This window comes from Convolutriloba macropyga, chromosome 7 (assembly GCF_964194025.1).
Source record: "Convolutriloba macropyga chromosome 7, txConMacr16.3, whole genome shotgun sequence".
Classification (NCBI taxonomy): Eukaryota; Metazoa; Xenacoelomorpha; order Acoela; family Convolutidae; genus Convolutriloba; species Convolutriloba macropyga.
The window spans coordinates 54,471,650-54,492,578 of NC_134474.1; the positions used below are offsets into that span (position 1 = coordinate 54,471,650).

Sequence of the window (20,929 nt, forward strand, 5' to 3'; positions counted from 1 at the left end):
TGTTTTACGCCAAAACAGGAAGTGGAGCAAACAAAAGCGATTGGTTTTCCGCCGTGAAAATTTTTTTAAGTGTAATTTGAAAACTTTTGAACAGAAATTTGCTTTCTATGTAGATTCTTTGTCCACTTACCTTAATTTGACTGTTTTTTTCTCGAGATTTTTATCGGTTTTAAATGCTTTTCCGAATCAGTTAAGTCTTTTTTAGGTGTATTTTTGTTGAGTTAATTGAAAATCTTTGGTTTGCATTTCACGGCTTGCCTGATATGTTTATATACTTTGTCTTTTCGTTTTACATAAGTCACGTTTGATTTTGACGTCACGTTTGACTTCAGTCTTAGTGCCCAAGCTTCAGTGGTTGATCCTATCTCTTTTGATTTTGCGTTTTGGCCTTAAACGTATTTGCATAAATTTGCTGAATGAGTTATGAATTCCATTCTGTTGAAACAGCAAGTGAGGTAATTTGATGTTTCCCGCAAATGGAATTCATAATTCATTCAGCAAATTTATGCAAATACGTTTAAGGTCAAAACGTAAAATCAATGGAGACATAATCAACCACTGAAGCTCGGGCACTAAGATTAAGGTTTGCTTTACGTTATCAAAGTTCCTTAGAGTATACAGCTAAGTGGTATTATAATTACGCTTATAGTCCTCCAATTTACAGGCTGACTTCAGCATATGTGTCTAATGAAACGTGACCAAATTAGAACATTTCGTCAATATTTCTCTTTTTCTTAATTATTTGACACCCGACGGCGGTCAGTGGGGTCAACGACGGCTATTTTCCGGCTTTTTGTTGGTTATTGCTTAATAGATAGAAAGGCAAACTACACTCGGAGATTATAACGACCGTTTTTTCCTATTCAGCTTAATGTTGTCCGCAAATCGAGTCAGTGGCATAGTGAAATGTAATGAAATGTAAATGTGAACACAAACAAAGTTTTGTTGGATGTAATTGAAAAAATGCAGAAAAGGATCATACGAGCAAGTTTTTCAAACGGATGTGACAGCGTTTCCGTTATCATGGATTTAAACATCATCCTAACCGTCTACGAATTGTACATTGCTGAGCTTCTCAACGAAATGTTCTGGCAAGTGAGGGGTAGATCAAGTTTTGATCATTTGAACTTTGAGTAATAGAAGTAACGTTGTCTGACTATAGGCAAAACAAGGGGAATGCTGCTAAAAATAAACGCTGCTCAAATGTTGTAGAAAGCGCGCTGAAAAACCAAATACGTAAAGCATATAGTTTCGTAAAAGGGAAATCACCTTTTTCAAAAATATAATTAAAATTTCTAATGCTGAATAAAAGAAGTTTTTTAAGGTATTCGTTAGCTATATATATATATATATATATATATATATATATATATATATATATAAACAAAATCAATCAATAATCAAACTGTTCTTTTGAGTCGTCTAACCTGTTCTGTTTTGGTGCTCTTCGATTCTTTCTATGGGCCTCTACTAGTTGAGTCTACGACCCGTTAGAGACCCCTCCAGGAAGTTTTTCTTTTGTAACCTTCTACAAATTTGTTAACTGTAGCTATTAAAGTAAACTATTTCAAATAATAAGGAATGAAAACATCATTTTGGTGAGTTTGAGCTGGTTTTTTACTTTGTTTGGCATATAACAGCTGCTTCGTATGTTTTACGCCAAAACAGGAAGTGGAGCAAACAAGCGATTGGTTTTCCGCCGTGAAAATTTTTTGAAGTGTAATTTAAAAAGTTTTGAACAGAAATTTGCTTTTTATGTAGATTCTTTGTCCACTTACCTTAATTTGACTGTTTTTTCTCGAGATTTTTATCGGTTTTTAATGCTTTTCCGAATCAGTTAAGTCTTTTTTAGGTGTATTTTTGTTGTTAATTGAAAATCTTTGGTTTGCATTTCACGGCTTGCCTGATATGTTTATATACTTTGTCTTTTCGTTTTACATAAGTCACGTTTGATTTTGACTTCACGTTTGACTTCAGTCTTAGTGCCCAAGCTTCAGTGGTTGATCCTATCTCTATTGATTTTGCGTTTTGGCCTTAAACGTATTTGCATTAATTTGCTGAATGAGTTATGAATTCCATTCTGTTGAAACAGCAAGTGAGGTAATTTGATGTTTCCCGTAAATGGAATTCATAATTCATTCAGCAAGTTTATGCAAATACGTTTAAGGTCAAAACGCAAAATCAATGGAGACATGATCAACCACTGAAGCTCGGGCAATAAGATTAAGGTTTGCTTTACGTTATCAAAGTTCCTTGGAGTATACAGCTGAGTGGTATTATAATTACGCTTATAGTCCTCCAATTTACAGGCTGACTTCAGCATATGTGTCTAATGAAACGTGACCAAATTAGAACATTTCGTCAATATTTCTCTTTTTCTTAATTATTTGGCTCCCGAAGGCGGTCAGTGGGGTCAACGACGGCTATTTTCCGGCTTTTTGTTGGTTTTTACTTAATAGATAGAAAGGCAAACTACACTCGGAGATTATAACGACCGTTTTCTCCTATTCAGCTTAATGTTGTCCGCAAATCGAGTCAGTGGCATAGTGAAATGTAATGAAATGTAAATGTGAACACAAGCAAAGTTTTGTTGGATGTAATTGTAAAAATGCAGAAAAGGATCATACGAGCAAGTTTTTCAAACAGATGTGACAGCGTTTCCGATATCATGGATATAAACATCATCCTAACCGTCTACGAATTGTACATTGCTGAGCTTCTCAACGAATATATATAAAACAAAATCAATCAATAATCAAACTGTTCTTTTGAGTCGTCTAACCTTTTCTGTTTTGTTGCTCTTCGATTCTTTCTCTGGGCCTCTACTAGATGAGTCTACGACTCGTTAGAGACCCCTCCAGGCAGTTTTTCTTTTGTAACTTTCTACAAATTTGTTAACTGTAGCTGGTAAAGTAAACTAATTCAAATAATAAGGAATGAAAACTTCATTTTGGTGAGTTTGAGCTGTTTTTTTTACTTTGTTTGGCATATAACAGAGCTGCTTCGTATGTTTTAGCCGGACACGCTTCCTGTGAAACAAAGAGGTAAGTTGTCTGCATTTGGCAGCCCTTGCTTGTCGTTTGGCTAAAAGATCTAGTGTTTGAGTTATAATTCCGATTCAGAACAAGATCAGCAACTGAAGAAACTGCACCATGCAATTGAGATAGGGGACAGAGATGAAGTGGTACGAATTGTGAAGAATGACCAGTACCTTGTAAAGTTAGTTGATTTTTTGCGAGTGTTGCCAACATGTGTGCTATTTGGTTGATGCTTTTGAACTAATATTGATGTACGGTAAATTAAAGCGTGACAAGCAAATTATTTAGGTAAATTAAATAAATAAAATCTAGTCAAAAACAAACAAATAAATTAATAATAAAGTAAATAAAATGTAGCCAATCTAAAATTGTATATAATGTGGTTCCATCAGTTTATTATGTCCCTGTTCATATGGTGAGTCTATGGTCTATGATGTCCCCACTTCATCAGGTACTACAAAATTGATAACTACCGGAAATATCTCCCTGTTCAGTGGGTTGAACAACTGTTCATATTTATTTGGGTAAACAGCTAGTGTTCTCACTATTTACTCGTTGAGAAGAAATTAATAGAGACTGGAAATCATTACTCTGCGTATTTGCACAAGTATGGCATTATGCTGATTTAGACTGATTGTTTTTTGACGTGGGGCGCTGAATCGAGTATTTCTCAACATTGACATTGTGACAGAAGATTCATCCAGTTTAACGAGATAAAGAATTACTGAACCTAGTCTTACTGATTACAAATACAAAGTTTTTGTGCAAAAACACAACCTTTGGCTATTAGAAAGTTAAAAAGTGATATCTTCAATGTCGAATTACCTGCCCCTTGCACAGAGGTTTTTGCTTTCTATGGCTATCATACCACCAGCACTGATGATTAACAGAGTGAAAAACCATGTCTTTTATAACTCGCCTCCGAGTACTTCTTACTTTTATTATTTAATTATCTGTCGGTACAGTGTTGCACAAAGCAAATTGTAGATTTCCGTAGCAGTGGCATTTTGTGCGTGTCAGTGTCAAGACTATCGGTCCAGTGCTTTAATGACTGTACAAGAGCACTTTTGTTACTTAATAAATTTTGCAGGGTGCTTGTTCATTTTATAGGATTTATCAACATTTATAGGATTTATCAACAGTTATAGGATTTATTAACAGTTATAGGATTTATCAACAGTTATAGGGTTTATCAACAATTATAGGATTTATCAACAGTTTATTGGAAAAAATTCACTCTGAGAAATTCTGTGATAGATTAATGGGCGCTACTTTGAAAGTACAATAATTGCAAGGAAATTAAATGCCCTCAAACAAATTTTATAGCAATTATATTAGTACTGTAGTCTTTTTTATGCCTTTTATCGCTTAATCGATTTGTTCTCTCAATTTTTAAAAAATCAAAAATGGAATAAACAGGTGAAGCATGGAAGGCACCTAGTAATTTTGCAGCTGTCTTGTAGCTTTCTAATCTCTAAGTGTACATTTCATCACCAAAGCTGCTGAAAAGACATAGATTTATGGCGCGAAACCCTCCCTCCCCAAAAATTCCGCAAACCTCATTCTAAGCATGCTTAGTCAATAGTTAAGGAGTTGTTATTGTCAAAGACTTTTTATGATAAAATTTTATTAATTGCTCTTGAACGAAGTTCATAGCAATTCTTGTAAACGTGTTGGTCTTCATGCAAATTTTTCGCTTGACCATTTTTCGCTTTTTTCTAGAACATTCTTTGACTTCTCAAGTGACTTTTTCACGCTTTCGTTCTTCATTTTTGAGTGTTCTCTATTGCTCTCACTCCGAAGCTAAGCTTGTTGCTAATATAAACTCGGTTGCAGCATAGCAAAAACAAGGCCTGATAGCCGAGTGGTAAGTGCATCTGGTTATTGATCAGGAGCTCAGTGGTTGGAAAGCCCGGTGGGGACAAATGTTTTCTACCCGCCTGTCGTTCGAGAGCAATTCTTCCGACATTAGTCGGTTTATGTTTTGTTATGCGCATTTGAATTCATATGCATTGTTGACTGGAAAAGTTTGATGTTGCCAAAAAACCAAGTCATTAGTCATTTGAGTTCTAGGGTTTGTAGTTCAGGCGTTGTCCTGCTACCTTTTTATACTTCATGGAACAATTTTCTTGCTTTACCTTAATTCACAGCTGGTTAACATTTTCTGAAATATTTTGTCTTCTCCAGGCTAGTTTCACTCCTCTCACTCTGCTCATTATGTTTTAAGCATTTAAGTTGAGGTTGCACAGTAAAATATTTAGAATCAGTATCGGAAAATGAAATAAAAAATAGAAACAGTATAAACCCATAAAGCCCAATTTTATATGCCCGCTACTTGAACATCTTTAATATCTTAGTTGCCGTCTCGACTGCTTATTAGTCTTGATAATAGCGCCTGTATCCCCTCATTACGAAAAAGGTCCGTGTCCGACTCAAAATAACATCAGATCGTTTTGCACTTTATGTAATATCTGCCGGGTTTGTTTTAACTTAAGAATTGAGAAACCAAAAAAAGTACTAATTGGGTAAAACTCTACCAAACGCTTTTTTTTTTACTTTTCTGTCGTTTTCCACTATAAGCAATTATTTATTGGTGCAAAAGTGAAATCAATAACGGTGAATTGAAATGGACTTATCTTGTTGGCTTTTTTGTACTCAGATTAGAAAAAATAGAACATTGTTAATTTCCTCTGGTACACATAAGAATAAAAAGCAAATGGTAAAAGAGGCAATGTAAAGTTAAGAATATAACATTATGTAAAATTATGAATCATTAAATTACCTAACTAAAAATTTGACCTTACATTAGAAAAAAAATGGCCTAATATGCGAGCATAAAATGTTCTCACAATTTTATATGTACATCATGAAGATTAAAGAATAAAATTAAAATCTAATGCTCTCAATGTCATCTTTTATATCAATTACTTTTGGGTCTTTCAAAAATTCTTTCCAAAAATATTCTTTCAGTTCTTTTTTTAAGGAAGCTTTCGATATTGTTTTCCGTCTAATATTAGAAGGCAGACTATTATAAAGGATGCATATGAAAGCTGTATCAATTATATCATTGAGAAAACGGATCTAAACTTTAGAATAAAGATAAAAACAGTTTCTGAAAGAGTATTAGAAAATGTTTCTCATGGTTCTTCTGAATGGTTTGTCTGAATTCTATAATCGAATTGATTTTTGACCGCAAGAGTTGAGTCTCCGCAACTGTTTCTCGGGTAGAAGGGCGTTTTATTCTTTACGGTTCACGTAATGACATGAGTAATTGTGTACTCATGTCCCTTCATTGTTGTTTAACAGCTGCCGTCAGCCTGTTAACGGCTATGTTTTAGGTGCTCTCCTTTTAAAGACTCGAGGAGGAGAAATGGCAATTCTTTTAATTGCTCTTGAACGAAATTCATAGCAATTATTGTAAACGTGTCTTTTTTATGCAAATTTTTGCTTGACAATTTTGACTTTTTGTGTGACTCTTACACCCTTGACTTTTTGCGTTTCGCGTGATCTAAAATTCTATCTCAATCACAATTTCAAGCAGCTGATCTCAATTGGCGGCAATTTAATACTAAAAGTCAAATGAAAAGTGCGCCGAAACTGGTGCCATTTTTTACTTTAAACCTCTAATGTGGTTATTCGAAGCGCACTCCCAGATAGGCTCCCCCTCCCTCCCTCCTACCCGACTGAAGCAGGCTGCAATTGATTAGAGCTCCCACTAGTCGTTTGAGAGCATTTCCGACGTTTAGTCGGTTATGTTTTAAATCGGTGACTTCTATATTAGGATGTGTTTTAGAAGTCAAATGCCGCACGTGAAGAAAAGTGATTAGGTCAATTTGCTGGACAAAAGTCAAAAGCAGCGATAGAATATTGAGGGGTTTTTGTTCATGCATTATTCTGAGAGAGAGAGCGAGCGAAAAAGTAGGTGTGAAAAAATTTTCGCTAAGCGAGCAATTTTTTTGATCAAGTGCGGCTTCTTCAAAAAGTTTTTTTGTTTTTACTTAACTTTGTCGGATAACGGTGGTTTTTAGTGCGTTGGGAGGCGTTTTGATCATCTAAAAAAATAGACGTTTAGGCGCAATTTTGAGCTAATTTTGCCATTTTGCCCTGCTGGATGCTTTTGTATTAGTTTGCGATATGATTCCATTTTTAGTACCTGGGGAATTTTTTGGTTGATCTTAGTTATTAATTGCTCTCAAACGAAGTTTGTAGCAATTATATTAGTCCTGTCGGTCTTTTTTTTATGCGATTTTTCGCTTGACCAATTTTTCGTCTGACGCTTTTGACTTTTCGTCCTCAAAAACGGGATAAACAGGTAGCGCCCAGCGGGCATTAAGTGCTCTTAGAGCCTTTTAGCTCTGTTTCAGCTCAAACAGTTTTGGAGTCTTATACTTATGGTGTGAACAGCGGTTCTTAGAGGTTGGTTGAAGACCCCCCCCCCCCCCCCCCACTGCTGACCCCCCCCCCACTATTGCCCCCACCGCCCTGTTGCCCCCCCACCCCCCACCCGACTGTCGCCACCCCCATCGGCACCCCCGTGCACCCTTCCCCCACCCGTGGCTAGCTACTGACGAACAACCGCTAGCTAAAAACGCAAATTTATACTAATTTTCACAATTTTTTTTTCAAGATTTTTGAAAATTTTTGTCAGTTTTTTAAGTGTTTTCAGCCCTAGCAGCCCTAGGTCTCAATGAATCCACTCTAGTATTTGATAATAGGTTATTGAATAGTTTCTAGTGGTAATAGAATGGTTTCAACATTTCAACACTGCGAATTTTTTGCATTTTTTGGATAAATTTTGCAAATTTTTTCAATGTTTTTGAAATTTTTTGTCGTTTTTTAGGTTTATCCAGCCTCAAGAGCCAAGGAACTTCCTCGAGGGTTTAATAATAGGTTACTATGTAGTTTCTAGAAGTAATTGAATCATTTTCAAGATTTAAACATCACGAATTTTAGCATTTTTTTTGACAAAAATTGCTATATTTTTAAAACTTTTTGACATATATTTTCATTATTCAAGATTTTTCAGCCTCAGGGTTCAGACAACCTCCTGAAGGGTTTGATAATACGTTGCTGCATAGTTTTTAGTGGTAATAGAATGTTTTTCAACATTTGAACATCACGATTTTTAGCAATTGTTGGATAAAACTTGAATTTTTTTTTCAAATTTTTCAAAATTTGTCATTATCTAAGTTCTTCCAGCCCAAGAAACCTCGTATAGGCTTTGATAATCGGTTACTGAACAATTTTTATTGCGATAGAATAGTTTTGAACTTTTTAATATCACAAATTTAATCGATTTTTTAATAAAACTTATGATTTTTTCAATTTTTTTTTTGAAATTTTTGTCATTTTATTTTCAGTTTTTGAGTCCTTTTTTGAGTTTAGCGATTAATACTGGCCAACGAAGCTTTTTAAGTCTTGCAGATGGGTTACATGACAAAAATCCAGAGGCAAAAAATGTTCTTTGAACATTTTCGTCACTGCGAAATGTGGAAAGTTTTCTTCTGAATTTTGCACTTTCAGTTTTTTATATGATTTAGTTACTAACAAGGCTAGAATCTCATGGAAAAAATTTCTAGCTCTCTTTCTCTCTGTGTGTGTGTTGGTTGGCGTTTCTTTCCTTCTCTTTCTCGCTCACGTTTTACCTCGCACTCTCTCTCTCTCTCTCTCCTTAACTCTTTTGTTGACTTCAGCGGCTGTTATGTGGCGTGATAATATCGTCATTACCCTAGCCTCACGCCTCTTCAATCAAGCGAAAGCTAACCTCACTAAACAGTGTCTAGGTGCTGACAACCGCCCGCCGGTCGTTTGAGAGCAATTCGCCCGACGTTAGTCGGTTATGTTCTTAGTGATTTAGTTGGTCTTTTCATTCAATAGATTTCAATTTTGAGTTGTTTTAAAAAAATGGTAACTTAAATCAAATTTTTGCCTATTGTTTTTTGCTTTTATCTCTTCTGAATTAAGCATTTGGCAATAGCTTTTCTTTTCACTGTTTAACTTAGATTTATCGTATAATTATTGCTACTAAGATTGACAGTTAAGGTTTTATACATTGAGTGTTTACTAAAAAATTGTAAAAATTTGTTTTTTGGGTTTTGTTGTTTGCCTTTTTTATTGTTGTTTAGCATTTCTCTGACTGGAATTGCGTAGTGCACTGATCGAGCAAAAGAAGAGGTAGCATTTTTGGAGTTGCATGTTTTATAATTTTAGCAACTTTTTTATTTTCTTTTTCCCCTTCCCTCGTTTCCCCTGTACGTAGCGTTTCTGTGGTTTTCTTTTCATATCAGAGGGTGGTCAGTTTTTCAGTGCAGATCATTTGTATTGCGAGTTATTTTGGCAATATTGGTTTGGGTGGCGCAACTTGGGATGGAATTTATCAGATATTTTTCCAGATATCCTTTTTGGCTGTTCTCGTGTTATCTCTCCTCTTGTTTCGGAAGTATTCATAAATTTAATTAGCAAGCTTTCGGCTATGTTCCTGGGTCTTTCGGCTATGTTTTTAAATTCGTTTTACCTGTCGATCACAATTTTTCGTGTTACATGAGTCACGACTTTAGCGGAATCGAAAAAGTAGGCAAACCAATAAATCCGAGGCCCTAAGACTTGGTGTTTCGAAAATTTTCTGACGCTCAGAAAACTGTCATCAATATTTTTCTTTTTTTTTCTAACTGTTTCGATCACAATGGCGGTCAGTGTTGTCAACGGCGGCTATTTTCTGGTAATTTGCTGGCTGTTTAGTCTTACTTTGTCAATTATACTCGGGAATTCTAATTTTTGAATCTCCGAAAACGTGGTTTTCATCTCTGTGAGCTCCTTAGTTGTTTCAGCAAATCAGAGCAATTTTAACTATTTTCGACCAATTTGCCCTTGTTCTGACCATTTTGAATAATTTGGCCTTTCCCTATTTTTGTTGTTAACCAATTTTAGAATTTATGGCCAAATTTTAGTTAAAATAGATAATGAGAATGTTTTCACGTCATGAGCAGCAGTTCATCCAGAGTTATTGGTATTAATATTGAAAAAATATATAATTTGGGGCTATAATAGATTACTCTGCGCGTCAAATGGGCTAAGATGATGTATACGATTTGTGATGGCCAGCGACACAACGTATCAGGCTCAAGATCTTTTGCAGTGCTAAAACACACCTTCGTTTGATCACATGCCCAACTCTCTTGCCGAGCTTTTCCTGTAATTAGCCTTTAATCAACTCTCAAGAGCAATTATTTTGACTGGTTTGTCTGTTTTGACCGCTTGCTAGTGTTTTCCTGCAATTATTTTCGCGGTGGGGAATTTTTTATGCGAAAAGGGGAACTGCTCTCAACTTAAATGCCTGAAATCAGTTTCCCGCGCGCGCTGACGGAGGCCAGATTTTTTTTCCTGAGGTTAAATTGAAAATATAGGTTCGGGCCAAGTAGTTTCATTGTTAATTTTAACAATAGTGAAGCGTAGATGATTAACATAAATAATTTGGTCTCTTAATGTTGAAACTCTACGCTTGTTAAAATCTGACCCATCTTGAAATCTACCCATCCTTCAGTTTATTTTTCTTAGATCTTAATGACTGACTTGTCGTTTTAGCAAGCCCGAGTCCACAATGGAGTTTACAGCCGCCCATCAAGCAGCTATTCACAAGAGAGCTGAACTAATAAGGGTAAGTGCCTTCGTTCTCTGTAATGCAACGTACTTTAATCACTATTGAATATGTTTATTGTGGGACACAAATTATTGTATATTGTAATATTAATTAAAACATCTATTTACCTTTGAATTAACTTTGAATCATTCCCTTTTTGATAGACTTCGTGAACTCAGTTCCAATATTTTTTTTGTCCAAACTAGTCTAGTAGGAGTGGTTTTGGTAATCGCCGCAAGTTTTATTTTCGGACTTTAATGTGAGTTTATCTAGAGAAGAACACTTTTCACTATAAAGTTATCCCGAGCCGGATACGGTAATTTAGTGACTGTCTGCAGTTATTTCACATTCGTTGTATCATAAAATTTCACGTTCTTAGCGAAGCCTGTTCTGGGCAGATAATGGGGAAATTCACAATATGGGAGCCGCCAAAAGATTAAGATAAAGAGCATCACTGAATTAGTGACTACAAATAAAGATAGTCACATCAATAGTGACTACAAATGCCTCTGTTTGAAAAGATGTAGACTATTGTAACCAAAGTTTGAGATACTATTCATTTTCGAATCACTATGAAGCTTGAGAAAGAACTAACTGATCGTAATTTCCGAAGTTATTACTAGGAAGTGGTCGCTGTGCGAACTGTAAACCTCACGTATCAATTGTGTGTAATGTTTGCAGCCTCTTTACGACTATGCGGCGGATTTCAATAGTATGTCGCGCGCTGGTTTCATGCCCATCCACTATGCCTCGTGGAACAATGACGTAGAGTGTTTGGAGCAATTGAGACTCTTCGGAGCATCTCTGAACGAGTTGACTGCCGAGCGACATACTCCTCTCCACATTGCTGCCATGCGGTTAGTTAGCTCATTGTAATGAATTTTGAGTGGTGAAAAACAAAAGTTATGCACCAATCACTTGCATGCTACGCTTTAAAATAGCTCTCATAAAAGAACTCTGATCGGATTGATAGCTCTCAATTCCAAGCACAAAAATAGAAAAAGGAAGTAAAGAGCAAAATCAAAAGAAGCCGGATAGACCGATAAAGCCTGGTTATTAAGTAATAGTGTCTTGAGTTCACCAGTGCAATTCGTTAGTTGTGAAGCTGCAAAAAAGTTGTGGTGCAATCTTACATCAAATTCTCTCCAAATGAGAGGAGTTCAACGGCAGCTAATTTCCGGCTATCTGCCGGTTATGTTTTAACTTAACTTTTTTTGTTCCCAAGAAACTTTAAACTTTCCTTAGTAATAAGCCATTTACAATGCCCAGCCGTTATTTTGAGCTGTTTGCTACTTTGGCAAAATAAATTAGATGGACCGTTAAAACATGATGCTATCATCGCTCCAAATATGAGAGGTCATGTGACCTAAAATGAAGGAAAATTTTTCAATAATTCGTTTCTTCTCAGTTACAAGATATCATATTATATTTTGAGTTCTACACGACCAGAAACCAGTTTTCACCAGACAATCGAACGGTTTGTTTGCCAAACAGCAGTTTCTATCCGCAGTAACTAGAAAGTAATTTTTAAGATATCAGTAAAAATAATTAATAGCCGCCGTCAGCCTCTCAAACGGCTATTATTTAGGCGCTCATTTTTTACAATTCTAAGAATTTGAATTGCATTGGGGCGCTGTCTTTTTTTTTGAGATCTGTTCACACATTTTCATGATTTTTGAAGTCCAATTGGAGTAGTGTTTTTGGTCACGCCGAAGTGGAGCAAAAAAAGTTAGTGGTTTTGAGGCGTGAAATTTTTAGCTCTAATTTTAAAGTAGAGTAATGAAATGGTGTTTGAACAAAAATTCGCTCTCTCGCTAGTGGTTTTTTGTTCACTTGCGGCAATTTCACTTTGATTTTTACTGTTTCAATTTTTGGATCAAATTTTTATCTAGATGGTTTTTCTGTTCTTTTAATCTGATTTTTTTAGAAATGATTTTTCCCAATTCACTTTTCCCTAGTCTGTTCTAGGTCTAGCTTAATGTTCAGTCCATTACAATTCTTTGAATTGTACGTCAAGACTTGTCCTCCTATGTTTTTTAACTCGCTTTACCTTTTGATCACGTTTTTGTTTTAAATAAGTCACGACTTCCACGTTTGACTTCTGACTTACCCGAATCACTCTTCCAACTGAATTGATTCTAAATTCTTTTACACATTGAATTACGCAATGTAGGGAATACGGCCAATGTCGAAAAGGCAAAATCCAAAATAAACAGGATAAACCGATAGAGCCCGGTCATTAAGTCATATTGCATTAGGTTATCACATCTCATTAGAGCGATTGCTAGCGGATATTAGTATAAAGCGTAATACCCTTCAGTTTAGAAGCTGAAGTAAGTATAGGTTAGGAATCTAAGTGAAACTCCACACTGAATTAGAGCAATTTTTGAAACTTTGATCAATTTCTCTCTTCTTTTTAATAGCCACCTCAGCTTTTCAGTCGGCTATTATAGCGCTCCTAATTGTTTTTTTACTGCGTCGAATAAAAATTTTCTGTTTTTACCTTAGTTCACATTTTGTTCAACATTTTGCGCGAAATCTTTTGACTTCTCTAGGCTAGTTTCACTCTTCTCTCTTTCTGCTAAAAGTCTTTTAAGACAGCAGTTGCTCAGCAAAGCAAATCAAAATGAACACAGTCAGTATCAAAAAACGAAATCGGAATTGGAAACGGGATAAACACATAAATCCCAATTTTAGATGCCCGTCACTTGAACTTCGTTCTTAGTTACCATCTCTCATGTTTATTGCTATTGATACTAGCCCCTGTGTTGTCTCACTACAAAGAAGGGGTATGTTTAGCTCCAAAATGGCCATCAAAATAGTTCGCACTTTAAAATTGTTTGTACAAAAATTATTTTTTGACTAGTTTTTTTTCCTTCAATCCCAATCTTGGCTGTGGGAATCAACGGCGGCTGTTTTCCGGCAATCTGCTGGGTATGTTTTCTTATTCTGTTTAAATCCCGATGTGCGTCTAGTGCGTCAGCGGTGGCTATTTTCCGTCAGTCTGCTGGTTCGGTTTTTTATAACTAATAAGAGACGTAAGAAAAGGACTCGGTGTATTTAAACAGTTCGCCAAAACAACTCAGTGTTCATCCTTTTAGCGACTCGTCTCTAAAGGAGAAAAAACCATTTTTTTCTCAATTGAGCCTTCATTCCGCACCGTTGTTGAATTAATATGGAATTTTATCAGCCTAACTTCTAGTTATCGTTAAATACTTATGTTTAATGAACTTTCTGTATTCTGAGCTATTTTTTTGTGCATTATTTAAAATTTGCCTGTTTGAAACAGTAACATTTTTTAATTGCCCTCGAACGAAGTTTTGAGGCAATTACTGTAAACTTGTCTTTCCTTTTATTCAAATTCTATCCGTGACGTTTTTGCAATTTTCTTTGAAAACACTTCTCGCTTTTGTCTGATTTTTTTCACGTTTGACTTCAGTTTTGCGTGGTGTAAATTGCTCTCCTCCGAAATAAAGTTTGGTACTAAAACAAAAGCGATTGGGAATGATTGAGTATCAAACCCGTTATAGCGTAGCCGTTAAGATGTCAGACGGCTATCTGAGGGGCCAAGGGTTCGAACCTCTAATGGGTCGTTTTTTTTGCATCCATCTGAAATTTTTAAGTGACACCCTCTAAATTAAATTGCCCCCGCCTGTCGTTTGAGTGCAGTTCATCCGACGTTAGTTGGTTTTTGTTTGTCTATATGTAATGATAAAGTACTTGGCGTTATCGTGCTTAAAATGTGAAGTTCATAAATCTACTCAATCTGTTTGTTGTATGTCATTGCAGGGAATTCAGTTTTATTTTTTTTTCGAACGTTAATAAACATCTGTTCTTCGTTTTGAAATTCAAATATATATTCTGTTCGTTTTTCTGCGATTCATTTGAACTGCGTTCGTTTTGAAAGTTTACTTGATTTTTTTGCCTGCCAATTTGTCAAATCTAGTCATCAATAGAACCGATAAGCTATCAGTAATTTAATTACCTCGTCGTCTCACCCAATGAGTGAGGAAACTGAAAGAAACTACCCAACTACAAGACCGGGTTGGTCATGAGGATTATACTGCAACGTTGGAAACCCGATTGTGTGGGTTACAATTTTAAGAATTCCAACAGACAATTTGATCTGTTCAAGATTTGCACTGATGGGAATTTTGCGATTCACTAAGATTCAACGAAGGTGCAAGAGATGCCTAACTAAGGAGTTATATTAATATTTCGTCAAATCTCAAAAAAGTTCGTCATAGTGAAGAATGGCGAACTAAGTGTCATTACACAGTTTCAATCAGAAATATTTGAATAACAATCTGTTGATTATCTTAGTTAATGTTTGCTAAAAAGTTTGCAAAGTTTTGCGGAATATTTTGTCCGCAGTACAATTACTTCGATTCTTTTGGCCGAATAATGTCCTGAGATGAACTTTTGGATTTTGTCAGAGTTTGCAATTCGAATAAAAAAATATTGTAACAATTTGAATCCTGCTGCTCGTTTTAATCCCGGGGTTTCGGTTGAGTGAATAATGTCTGGAATATTTTTTAGATCGGCCAAAATTGGCCTCCCAATATGTTCCTCATAAGACGGCATATGCTTAATCATTTGAAAGACCATCATGCTTTTTTGTCAGGCTTATTTTGCCTTTAAGCTGTAAGCTGCGCGAAGTCAAATTGGAGTAGCAATTTTGATCCCTGCAAAAAAAGAAGTGCTGCGAAAAGCGAGTGGATTTGCGGTGAGTGGCTTTGAAATTATTAATTATAATTTTAAATTGGGTTAAGAAAACAGTGTTTGAACAAAAACTCGTGGTAGTGTTTTTTTCTGGTCATGTCAGCGCAGCCGGTTTTTACTGCGCTCCTATTTTAAGTATTTTGTCTGCGTCAAACGGATTTTCATTTCGCCTCATTAAAGTTTACCGTTTTTTCAACATTATGCGTAAAGTCTTTTTGTCAGGCTTGTTTCAGTCTTCGCTGCATTTAAAACGCTCAGCAAAAGAACGTATGGATTCAATGGCGGATTTAACCTATTGGGTCCAATTTCAGATGAAATGGGTCTAAGATTTTTGTGTTCCTCTCTGTTCAATCTTTGTCGCTTTGTCAGAAACTGAGCCCATGGGTATGCATAAGCTATGCATTACCGATGTTTGTGGTCACCGAATATTCCCATCAGCGGAAATAAGTGGAATACAGCAAATTGTGGTGATCCAAATCTACAGACACAGAAAGAGACAGACACCAGTATTCTCAAATTTAGGGTACAAATTAACCAGTAAAAACCTGTAATGTTTTAATTTTTTAGGAGTGCTTGTGTTAACTCTGGTTGCTTTTGGCCTTTGGGTGTCACGCCTTTGGCAGTCTGGCTTAATTAATTTTATGTTCTGAAGTGTTAATTGGAGAGGCTCTTTTCAACCAAAGTGTCTGGAGGTTTCTCAGTTAAGCAAATCCATGGTTAAAACTCTGCACGACTTCATTTAATTAGTTGATTAATTCTTAAGTGCTGATAGTTAAATATAAATGTTTGCAGCAAATTGGTACAGGCAAACGAAACGTAAATATTATTGTTGTGCAGAGATCAAATTGACGGTTTTCAATTACATGACGTGTAGTGTTTGAAGTATATCAGTATGTATCATGCAGAGTAATTAAATTGTGTTCATAGATGACCTTCTTGCTTTTATTTTTGGTAAGATTTGGTTTGGTTATTAATTTAGTGGCAATAAAGAAGCAGTTAAGTGGCTTATGATCAACGGTTGTGTGCTGAACTATCGAGACAACTACGACCGCACTCCAGCCGACGTCGCCTCTCTCAACGACCACGACGCAATCTCAATTCTAATAGCTAAGTGTGTGAACAAGTTGAAGCAGAATCAAGACATAGATGGTATCATAACTGAGACGGATTTGTCAGCTGCTGTGACCCCGATGTCGAGTTTGACTGCAAATGGACCTGAGATACTGGACAGCTTGCCTGAACAGGTCAGTTATTTCGAAGATCTTTTTCTGTTCAATTGCTCCCAACAAAGTTAGTTGCAGCTGTTAAGGTATTGTTTTAACGCCGCGAAAGACTTGATTCAGTAGATTATTAAATGAATATCGCACATCCTATATATTAAACGCGTGAGCTCCGAAATTGTCCAAAATATTTGCATGTTTAAGGGGACTCTCGCAGCGCATGTTTAAGAGCCGCATTGAGTAGCATGGTTAAGCAAACATATCGAGAGAGGTCAACGACCTAAAAGGCTCAATGTATATGAGTGGGAACCGAACCTGGGACAAAAGACTGTTAGTCAGGTGCAGTTACCACGAGGGTTAGAGGGCTTGAAAGTATGCTCGCCCAGAGGGAGGATTTACTGCCCTGTCTACTACGTGTTTTGAATGCTCCCGAACTAAGTTTGAAGTTCTTATTGTAAACGTGTTTTTCTGCAAAGTTTCAGCCGTACGGATTCTGCGCTATTCTAGAACACTCTTAGCTTTCAACAAAGTTTTTCACACTTTACTTTTTGGTTTTTGCCTGATCTCAAATGCTCTCAATCTGAAATATGTTTGTTGATACGATAAAAGCGATTTTGAGAAACGTTGGTATGTAGTTATAGCACGGTTGGCACGATGGATGACTGCTAATCTGAGGTGCGAGGGTTCGAACTTGTGTCGGGTACCCTTCTTTTTGTAGACTTGATAGTTTCTAATCAACATCATTCCGCCTGTTGTTTAAGAGCAATTGTTGCGACGCTGAGTCGTTTTATGTTCCTATGTGTGTTAGAAAGAAAAATGCTAATCTATATATTAAAAGCGTGAGCTCTAAGGTTGGGCAAACTTTTTGAAAATTTAAGGGGTCTCTTGAAGCGCATGTTTAAGAGCCGCATTGAGCATCATGGTAAAGCAAACTTATCGAGAGAGTTCAATGACCTAGTAGGCTCAAAGTAGATGGGTGAGAACCGAACCCGGGACAAGAGACTGTTAGGCGCAGTTACTACGAGGCTAAGAGGACTTGAAAGTATGCTCGCCCAGAGTGAGGATTTACTGCCCTGTCTACTACGTGTTTTGAATGCTCCCGAACTAAGTTTGAAGTTCTTATTGTAAACGTGTTTTTCTGCATAGCTTTAAAGATTCTGCGCTATTCTAGAACTCTTAGCTTTCAACTAAGTTTTTCACGCTTTACTTTTTTGGTTTTTTGTAATCTCAAATGTTCTCAATCTGAAATATGTTTATTGATTATAGCTGCGAAGCTGTAAGCTGAGCGTAGCTATATTGCGGTGCTCTTTTTTTGTTTCGTCGTCTGATGCTCTTTTTCGTTTTACATTAGTTCACACAGCAAAGCTGAAAAAGTCAAATTTTCTGAATGACTTCTTCCTCTAACTAACGGCATTTGCGCGCGTGACGTCATTTCTCACTCGCTCTAGCGAAAGTTTTTAGGTTATTTGCGTGATTAGATTTTGATCATACGTGGCTTACCTCACTCAATAAAATGACTTCTGCACTTTAAAACTTAAGTTTAATTTGACTTTGTTTAAGGTCAAAGGAACTCATTTGTGCAGTAAAGGTCCCTAATAAGAGGCTTCTGCAGAATGAATTTTAACAAGCTTTATTAATTTTTTGCTGAATGTTTTTTACAAAGTTATTTGAGCGGCGTCGATTTTTTTCAATTTAGATCTGTATCTGTTTCTATCTCTATTATATGGCACGCAGGTCTATTCTTTTGCAGCTATTCCGACAATGTACCGGCTATGTTACGATAAAGGCGAGAAACGGTAGTATTTAGTCGTTATAGCGCAGGTGGTAAGTTGGAGGACTGCTGTTCTGAGGGTCGAGGGATCAAACTCGTGTCGGGTAGCCTTCTTATTGTAGACATGAAAATTTCTAATCAACACCATGCCGACTGTTCGAGAGCTCTTCTTGCGACGCTGAGTCGTTTCATGTTCCTGTGCTTGGTTGGGGGATGAAAATTGCTAGTGGTATTTTGTCAGATTTATTAATTGCTCTTGAACGAAGTTCATAGCAATTGTTGTAAACGTGTGTCTTTGTATGCAAATTTTTCGCTTGACAATTTTTCGCTTTTCTTCTAGAACATTATTTGACTTCTCAAGTGACTTTTTTACGCTTTCGTCCTTCATTTTTGAGTGATGTCTATTGGTCTCTTCGAAGTAAAGCTTGTTGCTAATAAATATGTAATCGGTTGCAGTGTGAGAAATTAAGTGACTCATAGCGCAGTGGTTGGCTATTGATCGGGAGGTCAAGGGTTCGAATCCCGTTGGTGACAAGGTTTTTGCACCCATAAAGAAAATTTTATTTAGACTACAGACCCTGAATTAACTTGCCTCGCCTGTCGTTCAAGAACAATTCTTCCGACATTTGTCGGTTTGTTTTTTTATCCAATCCTTTAGGACATCAAAATTTTTGAACAATTGTAAAACTTACAGGCGTTGAGGGGGTGACATTTGCTAAAATTCCTTAAATTAACCAAGTTGCAGTACGATATGTGTCCTAGGAAACATTATTACTAGTGTTCTATGTCCATGCATTCACTAATTTTGCCTAAATTTTGTGCAATTTCGAATCGAATTTTTTTTTCAACTAACCAACCGTTCAACTGAGTTTTCTTTAAATAAGTTAATTTATATGCGAAATAAGTCCCTCATTTTGTTTTCAATTGTTTTCGATTGAGAAACAATTAATGTAAACGTGTGTTTTTTTGTGCAAATTGTTCGCTTGACCGTTTTGCGCGTTTTGACATAATTCTGCCGCAAGCTGAGTAAGAGATTTTGGGTCCCCATGCTATTTTTTACATGTTAACGTGCTATATAAAACCAATTTTTAAGTGTGGGGCCAAAGCAAAGATCCCTTTTCTCGCAATTTTCTAAATTGGTCATTGAAATCCATTTTTTATAATTGGCGAAAGAACTGCTTTGCAGTAAATTCTTGAAATCTGAAAGTCCCTTGTAAGGCATATCGAAATCTAGTTTTGTTATAGCTGCGAAGCTGTAAGCTGAGCGGAACTATACTGCAGTGCCCTTGGGTTTTTGTTTTGTCGTCTGACGCTCTTTTTCGTTTTACATTTGTTCACACAGCAAAGCTGAAAGTCAAATTTTCTTAATGACTTCTTCCTCTCACTAACGGCATTTGCGCGTGTGAAATCATTTCTCGTTCTCTGTAGCCAACGTTTTTAAGTGATTTGCGTGATTACATTTTGATCATACGTGACTTACCTCACTCATTAAAGTGAATTTTGCACTCTAAAACAAGTTCAAACTGAGTTAGTATAAGGTCAAAGGAACTCATATGTGTAATAAAGGTCCCTAATAAAAAGGCTTCTCCGGAATGAATTTTGACAATCGTCATTAATATATCGCGAAATGTTTTTTATACATAGCATTTTGAGCGGCGTCGATTTTTTTTCAATATAGATCTGTATCTGTTTTACCTTTTATACGTTAACTTCCTGGAGGATGGAATCTTTTCAGGTTTTCGACACGTCGCTCAGCACCTCTCTTAGAACCTTATGCCTTACTAATCTTTAAGTATTCGATTCACCAAAACCAGTATTTGTTCAGATAGCTGCTGACAAAACCAACTAACCTCCATTCATTTGAGAGCAATTCGTCCGACGTTCGTCGTTTATGTTCTAACAATGTAGAAAGTTCTAATTCATATCTTGACATAAGCTGAATTAAACAAAAAAAAAATTGTTCTTGTTGCTCACAAAGTTTATAGCAATTTTTAACGCATTCTCACTTTTTTTAAAAAAAAAATGCTTTACCTACTAAGACTGTGACTTTTTCGACATTTCGCGTGAACTCTTTGACATCTGTGGGCTAATTTCATTCTTTGCTCACTTTGCTAAAAGTACTTTTAAACAGAAGAACAGCAGCTGCTCTAGCAAAGCAAACAATGAATGGAGTCTGTACCGAAAAACGAATTTCAAAAAAACAAGATAGACCCTTAAAGACCTAGTATTTAAATTTTGTTCTTATTAGTCTTAGTTAGCATTTAATTGCAATTGATAACAACTCCAATATCTGATCATTAACAAAACGAGTGTGCCTAACTACGATATCAATATGAAAACACCAACTACTGAAAAATGAAAATCAGTTCATGATTTTTTTTTCTTGTTACTTTAACAACGGGGGTCATGGGAATCAATGGCTGTTATTTTCCGTCTATCTGCTTTTTTGAGGATATTTTTAGTTCCAGTGAAGATTAACGGGGGTCAATGCAGGTTGTATGCCGGCAATTTTTTCCTTTTTTAAAGGTTTTGCCAATTTTTA

The 20,929-nt window shown here is 36.2% G+C and overlaps 1 protein-coding gene across 2 annotated transcripts in view; it reads left to right on the plus strand.

Moving 5' to 3' along the window:
- The window catches only part of LOC142343163 (uncharacterized), a 68,202-nt gene that overhangs the window by 34,206 nt on the left and 13,067 nt on the right, over positions 1-20,929 (plus strand). For both annotated transcript variants that reach the window (XM_075394860.1, XM_075394861.1), the window contains exons 11-15: positions 3,017-3,044; positions 3,123-3,219; positions 10,620-10,692; positions 11,356-11,531; positions 16,376-16,640. In XM_075394860.1, coding sequence (XP_075250975.1) covers positions 3,017-3,044; positions 3,123-3,219; positions 10,620-10,692; positions 11,356-11,531; positions 16,376-16,640 — 639 coding nt within the window. The remainder of the gene's footprint in view (positions 1-3,016; positions 3,045-3,122; positions 3,220-10,619; positions 10,693-11,355; positions 11,532-16,375; positions 16,641-20,929) is intronic.